At 44.7% G+C, this 12,967-nt stretch overlaps 1 protein-coding gene across 1 annotated transcript in view; it reads right to left on the minus strand.

Moving 5' to 3' along the window:
* Nucleotides 1–9,571: 9,571 nt before the first annotated feature.
* LOC149343891 (diuretic hormone receptor-like) overlaps nt 9,572–12,967 on the minus strand; it is a 149,243-nt gene continuing 145,847 nt past the window's right edge. Inside the window, exon 12 of the mRNA XM_089546095.1 lies at nt 9,572–12,621. Coding sequence (XP_089402221.1) covers nt 12,358–12,621 — 264 coding nt within the window. The 3' untranslated portion in view covers nt 9,572–12,357. The remainder of the gene's footprint in view (nt 12,622–12,967) is intronic.

Consider the following 12,967-nt stretch of genomic DNA (forward strand, 5'->3'; position numbering starts at 1 on the left):
GGCACATTTTTGTTAAACCATGCGGCACTGCCGGAGTCATTGTCGTCATCATCAATCTGCTGCCAACACGTCTTGCTCTTTACCGCTGTCAGGTCCATAAAGAGGGGGCTTTAAAACTACTATGTTCTGCATGTAGATGTCTCTCTATGTATTGAAAAACACTCGCCTTGCTGAGCTCTCGAAATGATAATCTTCCACCGGAGCAAATGTGACCCTAAGTTTGTGCCGTGCGTACCTTCTGGCGTACGCAGGTGTCTCAGGTATATTTCACCTTGTTTTATAAAAGGCAGAAAACATGAGTACTAGGCGTCATGGGCCGTACAATAGACGTCTTGTTCGCTGCGTAATGAAACAACTGATAAAAAAAAATTGTATGTACCTTCGCCTAGAGTGGCGCAGGCATCAAATGCATTATACTACCGGTGCAACAAATTCTAGAACGAGTCATAAATCAGGCAGTCGTACTCTTCGAATGCACTCTAAACAGAAGTGGGTGAAAAGAGAATAAGCTGTCCTCTAGAGCATTCTCGTTCGGAAGTGGGCTAGAGGACAGGTTATTCATTTTTGCACCAAAATAAGCACTTTCTTGTTTAGTGTAGGTCTTCGTCAAGTGCCTTGGCGGCCGGATGCCTTTGGCTCCTCCTGTTTTTCGAGCTGGGCCTGGCCTCGGTATCTCTAGACGCTATAACGGCTTTATTCGCGTCTTATTTAATCTGGGGAGCTCACTGGGTGTCTTTATCCGCTTTTGGTGTTTTGCATCCCACCGCGTTCAGCCGCTTCTCCGCACTCAGCGGCGTTCTCTGCCTTCCTACCTGCTTCCTTTTCATCAAGCGACTTAGCTTTCGTCGCATTTCTTCCGCCGCCTTAGGATGACGCCTTTTACGATCTTGGTCACTCTTCTAGAAGACGCTTCCTCTTAGCATTCATCCCACAGCATTGTACGCCTCGGAATGTACTGATGCTTAGCATTTCGAAGCATACAATCAAAAAACGGGCACGTTGACGACGACGACCATGCAGTGATTATTGCGGTTCGCCGCCCCCATGGGCGTTCACGGAGCAACTACAAGAGCACATAAAATTTCACCATGCTTAGTACGTACCACTCTTTTGTGGCTCTTAAATAGTGCCGCAATAAGAACACACAGCGGGAGCTCGAGTGTTAGGAAGGAATTATCGACCAATTTCACTGACATGTATCTCTTGTAAACTTTTCGAACATATAATATACTCGCACATCGCATCTCACCTTGACCACAACCGTTTCTTCTTTCCCAATCAGCATGGTTTCAGGGCAGGTTTTTCGTGCGAAACTCAGCTGTTCGAACTTACAACTGATCTCCATTTAAATCTAGACTCTGCCTTCCAAACCGATATAATTTATTTAGATTTCGCCAAGGCATTCGATCGCGTCCCTCACCAGCGTCTCTTTTCCAAACTCTCAGCTCTGTCACTTGACCCGCTTGTCTTATCCTGGATCCACTGTTTCTTAACCGACCGCTTGCAATTCACCGTCATCGCCAGTCATGCATCTCAAACTACTAGAGTAATCTCCGGGGTTCCCCAAGGATCGGTTCTTGCTCCATTACTCTTTTTAATCTTCATCAACGATTTGCCATCTGGTATTTTATCATCTGTCCGGCTCTTTGCGGACGACTGCGTCATTTATCGCCGCATCAACAATAGCAGTGATCAGGAATTATTACAGGATGACCTAAGCCGAATTCAGAAGTGGTGTTCCGACTGGCTAATGCAGCTCAACGTTTCTAAATGTAAGTTCATGCACATCTCACGTAAACGTTCGATTCTTCATTTTTCGTACTCCCTGAACTCCATAGCGCTGTCTCAAACTAATTCATACCGGTACCTCGGCATCGAGATAACAACCAACCTAACCTGGGCTAATCACATCACGAAACTATGTGCCAGTGCCTCCAGATCACTCGGATTCATCAGGCGATCACTTTCCATGTCCACCGCAGCCACCAGACAACTAGCATATGAAACGTACATCCGAACTAAACTAGAATACGCCTCAACAATATGGAATCCTCACCAAGCCTACTTAATAGATTCACTCGAAGCCATCCAGAATCGGGCAGCACGCTTCATCACCTCACAGTATAAATCTCAGCTCAGCATCACAGCGTTGAAATCATCTCTCGGCATCAAGTCATTAGCCTTTCGCAGGAAAACTTCAATTCTTTGTCTTTTTCATAAACTGTACTTTAACTTTCCAGCACTTCGAGAAAACCTTCTACGAGCTCCGCTACGATCATCTCGTCGTTTATTTAACTCCTTAAGCATACAGCGTTTGCACGGCTCCACCAATTATTTCAATAAATCTTTCCTTCCCAGTGCGATAGAAAGCTGGAATAACCTCCCCGAACACATTGTCATTGAGACTAACCCTTCCAGATTCAGACAGCTCCTAATCGACCATCTCAACGAACAATAATCTTTTCCTGCACCCTATGCCAGCTTCCAAGCCCTGCAAACTGACCAGCCTGTTCTACTTCCAAAGTTGTAATTTGTTCCTGTTTATATTTCTGCTACACTCTGTCATGACGTGATTATTTGAATTTACTTCTGTCTTTTTTTTTTCGTCTTGTTCTACTTTTTTTTCTATTCTATATTTTATATTTTCTATATTTTTCTGTATTTCCATATTCCTTCTATATTTATATATTCATGTATGACTGTTGAACACCCCTGTACCACCTCCCCCCCTTATGTAATGTCCCTAACGGGACCCTTAAGGGTTAATAAATGATGATGATGATGATGATGACGGGAGCCAAGGTGCTTCATTTCCACCAGCGCTGGCTGGAGTCCAAGTCGATTTTTTGCTGAATGAATATTCGGAAGGAGAGCTAACCTTAAGGCGCTTTTTGCCGCGATGATTTTTCGTCAGCCTCGGCAGATAGTGACGCTGATGTGCGGCTGCACTTTCTTGGAACTATAGGTAAAGTTTGTTCCGATGTATTTATTGGGGTATGTCGTTAATTATCTATGCCAAGCGGAAGTTTCTTCACTGAACTGTATTCATGCATATGTGAACGACAAACGAAGCATTCTGCAAAAATATTTCGAATAAGATTTATATTTACTCAATTTACCTAAACAACCTGTAGCGCGTTACCCCTAACGCGGTTTTTTAGGCGGGCAACACCACTATGAACCTTAAAGCACAATCAACGTCTCCACCTACAGATTGAGGCAATTGTGCGTCTATCCGTTCTTCAGAACTAACTGACTATAAAGCGTCAGTTCGTTTTGAGCAAAGTAAAAGCTCACAACTGCCTCAATTTGGATGCGCACACCACTGTCACCTCCGCTGTCACAGCCTAGCAAGGGAACAGCAGTTCGCAATTGGTAGCGAGGTGCTGGAAGTAGTAAGAGAATATGTCTACTTAGGGCAGGTAGTGACCTCAGATCCGGATCATGAGAGGGAAATAACTAGAAGAATAAGAATGGGGTGGAGCGCATATGGCAGGTTCTCTCAGATCATGAATGGTAGCTTACCAATATCCCTGAAGAGAAAAGTATACAACAGCTGTATCGTACCGCTACTCACCTATGTGGCAGAAACGTGGAAGCTAACAAAGAGGGTTCAGCTTAAGTTAAGAACAACGCAGCGAGCTATGGAAAGGAAAATGATAGGTGTAACGTTAAGAGATCGGAAGAGGGCGGAGTGGGTGAGGGAACAAACGCGGGTTAATGACATCTCAGTTGAAATCAAGAGGAAGAAATGGGCTTGGGCGGGGCATGTAATGCGAAGGAAAGAGAACCGCTGGTCCTTAAGGGTAACGGAGTGGATTCCAAGAGAAGGCAAACGTAGCAGGGGACGGCAGAAAGTTAGGTGGGCGGATGAGATTAAGAAGTTTGCGGGGATACAGTGGCGGCAACTGACAAAGGACAGGGTTAATCGGAGAGACATGGGAGAGGCCTTTGCCCTGCAGTGGGTGTTGTCAGGCTGATGATGATGATGATGATGACCACTGTCACCTCACAGCGCGATGAGGCGCCCACTGACACTCTGAGCAAGTTATTCTCATTTCCTTTCCTCAAAACCAACAGAGGGTCTAGACTGCGAATAAGGCAACACTGTGAATTAGAATATTTGCTAACCGCAAACGGGCTTTGGAGTCCGTGACGTGTGGCGGGAACGCGTTCGAACCGAATACCGCAAGCGGAAGAAGGGCTAGGATGAACGTAGAGCGTATCAAGGCCAAAAGGAGCCTATGAGACGCCCAACCGGGCAGTAGCCTATGAAGAGCCAAAATTTTCCTGCCACTCCAGACCTATTCTCCGTTTCATACACAGCAGGCAGCGCTGCCAAAACTAGGGCGCCTGTTCGCACAGGCAAAGTCTAGGGCCGGGAAGTAGTTCGTTCTACTAGCAGAGTGAGCACAAGCATTATTCGTGGCGACAGATCCTTAGTGCCGTGAATGATCATCTCCTGGACTTTACGTCTGCCGCATTTTCCTTCAACTTATCACAACTTCGAGAAGCAAGAATTCCCAGATGTAAGCGTAAGAGAAGTAAAAGAAGTAAGCGTTCCGATGAAATTGGGAACGCTTTGGTTACGGCCATATGTTTCCAGTCTCTCTCCTCGAAAGGCGTGTTTTAAGGCCTGCAACCTATGTACTCAGACCCGAGGAAAAAAAAAATTTTATGTTGCAGACGAAACCTAAAAGGTGTTCTGCATGGATAGTGATAGAAATTTGAGGTCACATGCACTTCTGAACGCAGTAGCCAAGCCGCCAGAGCTTACCGATTTTCTCAGGAATCAATGCATCACCTTGCAGAATACGCAGAAAGACCGTTGCAATGTTCGAGCGGTGATAATTCCAGAGCTGCGCGCGCTCTCTCTCTCTCTCTGCGTGCAAAGGCAAACATTTCCATTCCTCCGCCGTGGGTATGTGCCATTCAGCCTGAGGACAACATCATCATCATCATTTCCAGTTGGTGCTGTTAGGTAGAGCGGTGATGCAATTCGGCGGCTGCTCCGGCGGCTACTCCGAGTGCCTACCTGAGTATTTCATCAGTCATAAACCGGAACCCCAGCTCCTTTGAATTTATACTGGCGTTTCCCCAACCACTGCAATGTTTTGATTATCACGAAAAAGAGAGAATCCTCTGAAAGCAATACCACGATTTATAAACACTTCTTTCTCAGCTACAAGAACCATAAAGCTTCTGTAAACTTCTGCGCGACAACCTTCCCATTAATATTACTATCATATTACCCCTAGGCACATAGAGATGTAGTCCTGGTGGTGGCTTAAAACATATACTTTATTGGCACGGTGCCGGTTAGTGTACACACATAATCTTTGACAAGTCGATGGACATCAATAAATTTCGACATTCATTCTTCCATGAATATTCGAAACAACAGTCGAAACGTGAGCAAAGTTCAGAGATAAATATATATGTTTCTCTCATATGTCAACACAATATGTACAAAATAATCCACGCCGTGAACAGGTTTCCGAGAATATGGATGCCAGGTGTTCATTTCTTCATCTCATGAACAAAAAGATGCTGTTTAAAGGAGAAAAAGTAAAAATTTCTTCATCAACAATTCAGGAAGGCGATGCACAATGAATATACACTGCAACGAAACACTGCAACGCTGAAATAGAATAAGTCATAAAACTCCAACTGTATTTTCTAATGCCAGCTGGCTTTCACCACGGTAGTTACTACTACACAAAGCCGAAATATGTTCATTTTTGAGCAGGCGTGTATCTCCAATGAATTTCGACAGGAGAGCTTAAGATATCCTAAACTCCGGTATCTCATCTTGGGGTAACGCCTATCATATTCATCTCTGGCCTTTAATAAAACTGCAAAAGCAAGCCATGCGCATCATAACCAATACCCCTCGAATGTCACCCTCCCGCATTTTGTTCATAGATTTAAACGTTCTACCTATCTCGGCCCTTTATTTTTACAACCTTGGTATCCTATTCTTTAAGATTCTTCATCATTATCTCCCGCTAAGCATATTTTCTCTCGGCACGATCATGAGCAACATCGTGACACGTTTTGCGCTGCGTAATAACTTTTTACTACCTAAGGTCAGAACTAACTACGGCAAACAATGCCTTCATTTTTCATCCGTATCATTTTGGAATTCTTTGAACATAGACGTCAAACAAACTAATACGCTTTCTTTATTCAAGGTCAAACTAAAGCTTTTCCCTCTTGTGATTTTTTTGTTGTTATTGATTCTATGTATCGCGGCATCTGTGTTTTATTTTACATTTTCGTGCATTACATTGTTTGTATTTAAATATTTCAGTAACTAATATTACATTATGTGCCCATATTTATTGTGTTTCGTCGCTAATTAATGTGTTGTGTATTTTATAGTATGTTGCATATTGAAATTTATTTTCATGGGAGGTCCCGCCCGCGGTCTTGTACCATGGGACCTCTCGCTGTATACAATTGTAACATTTATTGTATTACTCAATAAACTTTCAACTTTCAACTTTCTGCTTAACTGACCCCTCATAGACGAGCAGTAGGGTAATTTTCAGTGTTGCTTAATTTCTAAAACACCTTCCAAGCTTTGATAGCTTATCATGTAATGTTCACTAAGATGAAAATCTATCCAGTGAAATTTCTCACTTGGTAAGAAACTGGGAGCTACATAGCATACATATGCAGTATCCCGTGTTTTGCCAGCTGCGGCATATTCTCCCAAGCTTCCTAATCTCAACCACCATTATGATTTTCGCAGGCCTCCTGCCGTGCTTGCCTTCTCTTGGAATCCCGTCCGTCAACGACCATCGGTTACCTTGCCTTCGAAATACGCGCCCTGCCTGTTCCCCATTCTTCTTGTTCAGTTCAACAAAAATATGGTTGAGGCAGGTTTCTTGCCTGACCTTGGCCATTCTCTTCCTGTCTCTTAACGTTGCACCTATCTTTCATCTTCCAAATCTTGCTGCTTGTCCCCAATTTTAAATTAAGCCTTTTTCGTTAGCCTCCAAGTTTCTACCACATGGATTAGTGAGGTTAAGATAGATATTTAATATACTTTTTTTTTCTTGAGGCATATCGCTATAGCTTTATTCATCCACTCAGAGTTCCTGGCACATGGACGCCATCTCATTTTTACTGACGCGATATCATTAGAACCGCCTGTAGCGGAAAAACCGGCGTCCTGGTCGGCGCCGCTCGCCGTGAGCGAAAAATGCATGAAAAATCTCCCGAGAAGGAAGCTAAGTACGCAGGTGGAACACATAGATCCCGTGACTTTGTGACGTTAGCACAACCTGCTCACCGTATTGTCAGCGATGGGGGCAATATAGAAGGTGCCTGTTAAATTCATGGTTGTTGCTGTTCCTATCTGTTTCCAATCGCGTTCTCCTAACACCTCATGTAAGCATGTTGTGAAAAATACTGAATAGATCGCGGTTTCTTGCTTGAAACCTTTCCTGATTGATTTTTATCACTTCCTTTTGTGTCACACAAAAAGTGACGCGTCGAGAAAAAGAATGGGGGGGGGGGGGGGAGATGGTTTTTATTTACACTTTGTTTTGGGGTAATGGTAAAGAAACAGATGGTGGCTCATACGGTTCTTGTCTCGCTTTGTCTTTGTATAAATTTGCGCACAACGTATTTCTGCCTTTTTATGCATGGCACTTTATGCCACATTATAAAAGGTACAGGTGCCCACAAAAGTTTTCGGAACACCGAAATCTGGCAAAACATCAATTTTCTCGCTGACTAGGAGCGCAACCAGGCACTAAGGGTTGTATGGTGCAGGTCACGCTAGGAACTACAAAGCACACACTTCACATCATGGCTGCATGCTTCGGCTGCCCAGTGACTAGGCTTTGTTGCAATTTTCCTGTACCGAAATCTTCTGTAGGCACCTGTATGCTTGTTTTGCCTTCGTTAATAAAGCTTGCATAAGCGCAATTGTGTTACCTTTTGTCGTCATCGGCCGTCCACCAACACTGCCTTTTTTTCTTTAAAATATTGGTAACCAGCCAACTCACCGACATCATACCTTGCTCTGTGCAAAACCCCGAACTTCGAATATCTTTTCTGGCCGCTTTTTGGCCAGCAAGAACAGAACCATCTGGACAAGGAAATCAAATAACCGACACTGTGCTTACTGCCATCAAAAGGCTTTTTTTGTTTGAACTTCAACCTGAGCCGCTGATGTGCTCATTATGGAAGCCCTCAGCCACTCGTTCACTTTCCCGCACCTGCCCCTCGTATTACTTTACAAGATTTATGAGCTTACGACTGCGAGACACTGAAGTGAAGCGTACGCTTTCGGTTTTGGAAAGCGCTAACTGGCGCAGGAATGAACGCACACACGCAGATACGGCCAAGCGCTACTAACAACTGTTTATTTTTCGGAAGACTGTTTATTTGGATTAACAACTGTTTACTTTTCACGCGTATAAACAGAAAGAGAAACGAAGGACAGAAAAAAAAAACTTTGTCAGTGAATACGTGTGCATCACAAAAGCCTAATATTGCTGTCCTTAGGTAGTTCAATTCGGTTGTTTCTAAAATCACCGAAGGCGCAATAATGCATTGATTCTCTGGCGCAATTTTCATCGCAAAAGCTTCGATCACTTCTCGTTCTTTCCTGCTCTTAGCCCCCTACATATAGCCTTCGTTTTATATAGTAGAGGAATGCCTTCGCATTGTGGACAGTGGGTGCCAGATTTCCCGACTTTGCAACCTGGCTCCTTTCTCTTTTTTTGTTTTCAGACGTGACGGCGCGGATCTACGGCTGCTGCCCATCTTGCGCATGATGTTACGTCGAGGCATGTTTTTATGTTTCTATAGTCTTGTCTGTTTCCAAAAATAAGCAGTTGTAAGCAACGCTCGGCGATGTGTGTGCGTGCGTACGTGTGCGTGCGCGCGTGTGTGTGTGGGGGGGGGGGGGGTATACGCGCGCATGGGGTGTGTGTTTGTGTGTAAGTTCGTGTGCCAGTTAGCGCTTTCCAAAACCATATGAAGAAATACCAACTAGCCCCAGCACTAGCTCTTCTACTTTTGAATCGGAGCAGTACATAAGGACTAAGGCGCTCACACCCGATTTCGGATACTACACCATGTACCTAACGACTCACCCTTTTGTATTGGCCTCTCGGTGTTGTAGAGGCCCCTAGGGGTGTCCAATACACACCGCTGGAAGAATAAGACTTCAGGTCGGGATACGGCATAAGTGATAGAAAAGTAAGCGGCATTCACGTAGAACTAGGGTGAGTCTCGTATCCTCGAGAGGCTTCGTGCGAGAGTCATAAACGGAGCCTTAGAGAAACTCTCACCGCCTCGTCCTCTAAAATGACTTTCTTCCTACATATTGAATTGGCTTTTATAATATATACCTCCTTCAATTAGCGCGCTAAAGCAAAGAGCGAACCCTGAGCATGTACAAAAACAAAAGCACCAAGTCTTGAGCTCAATTTAATTGTGTGCAGAACAGAAACCTGTTCACGACGTGAAGCCGGGGGAACGCATAAACCGCACAAGCGCCGTCAGCGCGATGAAGTGTGTCTAGTGTTTTTCAAATTCCGGACTACAGAATATCGAAATAGCAGGCGATGTCGAGACACAATGTGCCGAGATCAAGGATGCATGGTAGTTCCTGTGACGCTGGCGCATCGCTCGATCAAGGCTGCATGACTTGGATGAATTCTGACAATTTCGGTGAAACTCGTGAAGACCGATCATGCTAATCGCGCTTACTGCGCTTGTGCGTAATGACAACACCAGGGTGTAAAGCAGCATTCACTCCGTTGTACCATTAATGAGCGCTCTTGATTAACACCATGGTCAATGCCTGCGAATTTACAAAACCATCCGCAGGTCGAAATGTACGAGGTAGGGGACACATCCTGCCTACAAGCATAAAAACGGTCAACAACAAGTAGGAACGACAGAACGCTGGCTCACAGCCAAACAACCGGTGGATAGCCCCTTCATGTAAAAGTGGTCGCTGCCACCCTATTAGCTTCGGCATGCCTTTGTACAATCAATGCTCAGAATCCATAAAATGGTGGAAACTTCTACTACGGCGCTTCTAAAGTGACTACGGTACCCTGTTTTAGGTCATCCACTTTCTTCTGTAAGCGGCCAGTGAAAGTCCTATTAACAGCGATGACTGATAGGAGATTACTTCAGGAATTTCATCCATGTTGCACGTTGCACAAACGGGGCATCCGACAATATCTTATAGAGTCATTAGAACCGATACACTTCCTGCTGAAGGCAACTGGCTATGCGGACAAACTATGAACGTGCTCACACGACCTTGAAGTATTTTAGCTCCAGACGCGAAGTGGCTTCTCATCATTCGGAAGGTATTCGATTATTATTAACCAGACAGGTAACATGAAAATTTTTAACACGTGCGATATACACTTGTAATGTTGAATGCAAAAGCTGATGACCAATTCTTGAGAAAATTCCTTTGCAAAGTTTCCTGCAGCCCCAACATTTTCTTTACTGAGTACTTCTCTTCAAAATATGGGTAATTTTCCTGTGAGCATTCAGGTTAAAGTTGACAGCAAATGGAACAACCATAAATTCACTAAATTTTCAATTTTTGATATTTCAACATGATGACAGCGCTGCGTTTCTGACAGACAGGACTGTTGTTTCTTTATAAATATCATGAATAAGTTACAGAATATTCATTTCCTTCACTTTTAATTTCGCATGAGCCAGATATACTACAGATTAACTGGGACCACCTGTGCTCTGTATTCAGATGATTTTTTGAAGGTCTTGTTTCTACATTGAGTGGTGTTTCAGTGCCTGGATATAACAATTCAAAATATGTAATTCTATGAATTATTCTATCGTGGACTTCTTGTTTTTTGGATCTTTGCAGCATTGTGACTTTAGGAAAAATCTGCCTTTGTCTGAAAAGGCAATTAATCACTACTAAGATTGCTGTTAAAAGTCCTATCATTCTAAGTACATATCTTATCAAACTTTAGTTCCTACAATTAAATATGCCCATCTCCGCTGAGAAAAAAATCTTCTGTCGTCTCACAGGAAAACGTCGATTACTGCAAGGAGCGATCTAAGCCCGCTTTTTCGACACAGTTTATTAAAAGGAATAAATATTCTTAACTTCACACGGCTCATATATTTTTTCCTCAAACACCGGCTCTGAATGTCAAGAAAAATCACAATTGTTTAAGGGATAATTGAAAAGAAACAAATTTGAGGATGAAAGTGTGGGTGAATATTTTCTGAATCAACCATCCAACGCAAGCTTTCCAGAACCAGAAACTTACCCGTGAGCAGCGAAACTAAACAGTGATGAAAGAGCCCAAGGTGAGCAAGAGTGGCAAAGGGAACCTTTATATTTGGTTGGGCTTCACTGCGATGTCGCCACAACAGTTTCCTTATAAGCAGGCCTCACAGGAGGTAACTAAGTGGCCCGAATAACGGATAACTAATTTGCTAGCAACATCGCTAACGGGCGTGAGAGATCTAGGGATATCCCAAATGAAGTTTGCGCTCATCTTCTTCTGTGCTATTTAAAAACGCAAGCACCCATCTGTACTCCCTGCTATAAGCTAACAACGTAGCGTAGAGTTCGCGCTAAATCCGGAAACTTGATCTAATAAGCTTCCACAAACATTTAGGAAGAGGTCAAAAAGACGATGAAGAGAATGCACAGCCCGCGTATGCGCGTACCTGGCTATCTGGGACCATATTTTGTAAGTTTATTTTCCATTTATCTTTTCCTTCGCTACCAAAAGCAGTTGCTCATGCCACGTGAGAGCCAGTTCTGGGCCAGAAATTTCACTTGCAGGTTTCATTATCAAAGCCACCATTCTCGAATGCTAAATAGGCAAAAGACAGGAGAATAAATATAAAAACTACAAAATATGGTCCATGTTGTCGTCTACTCTTTGCCAAGCGCGCAATAGCAGCCGTTAGTAAATTAATAATCTCTGCGTTTACAGTAACACCGCAAGCACTTCCATGCCGCCAAGCGTGAAGGAAAAATACCGGCAATTCTCTTCTGAAATCTACATCCTTCCTTAAAAATATGGAGTATATTGTGCACTCGGGGTGCACTATGCGTGAGCCTTTAGCATATTAGGCCAATTACACGGTCGGTCCGGCACTCCTGTTTAAGAGACCATCGAACCACACAGAGAAACCCAGAGGTTGCTACACGTCCATGAACAGGTCAGTTCACTTGTGCCCGTTGTGTTTCACTTTGCCTGTAAATCTAAGTTTCTGAGGTATACTTCCACACCGTCAGCTGAACAGACCACCGCAAAGAGTTGTCAAGATGCGTTGGCGAAGCCGAGTTGGCAGCCGCACGGCGTCCTCCTCCGTTCTTCACACGGGGTTGTCGCTGTAGGGGAGCTGCGCGTACGAGCCGTTGCTGGGCCGCTTGCTCTGCTGCGGCGGGAAGCGGCTGCCCGTCGACGGCAGGCACGTGGTGGTTGTGGTGGTGGTGAAGCTGACGCAGCTGCCGCGCTGCATGGCCAGCGGTTTGTGCGAGCGGCCGTAGCCCAGCGCCTGGCGACACCGGTCACCGCCGCGGCGCAGCGCGCGCATCGTCTTCCACCGTTCCAGGTGGTGCCGCACGGAGTTGCGAACCTGCGTTAAGCCAACGAAACAACTGTGGAAAGATACCCGATCACTGATCGGCGGGGCAGCTGTTCTGTAGGGTGGTGGTGGTGAAAAACATTTTTAACACTCAGAGAGAGTTTGTGGATCAGAAGACCGCGCTACATGGTCGGTATCCTTAGTCCGGGACACCGCACGACGAGGCCCCGTCTCGCGCCCGCTTTACTAAAGCCCTTTGGGACTCCAGTGTGGAGCAGTTGAGGAGGGCAGTCTCCCATGTTCTGTAGGGAGGCCGAGGGGGCAATCTCTTTCTGGCACGAGAAATAGACGCACAAATTGACTACGCCTGGTGCAGTGCCGCACACTGCTAGTACGG

This window comes from Amblyomma mixtum, chromosome 5 (assembly GCF_055824585.1).
Source record: "Amblyomma mixtum isolate Tamu chromosome 5, ASM5582458v1, whole genome shotgun sequence".
In the NCBI taxonomy this organism is placed as follows: domain Eukaryota; kingdom Metazoa; phylum Arthropoda; class Arachnida; order Ixodida; family Ixodidae; genus Amblyomma; species Amblyomma mixtum.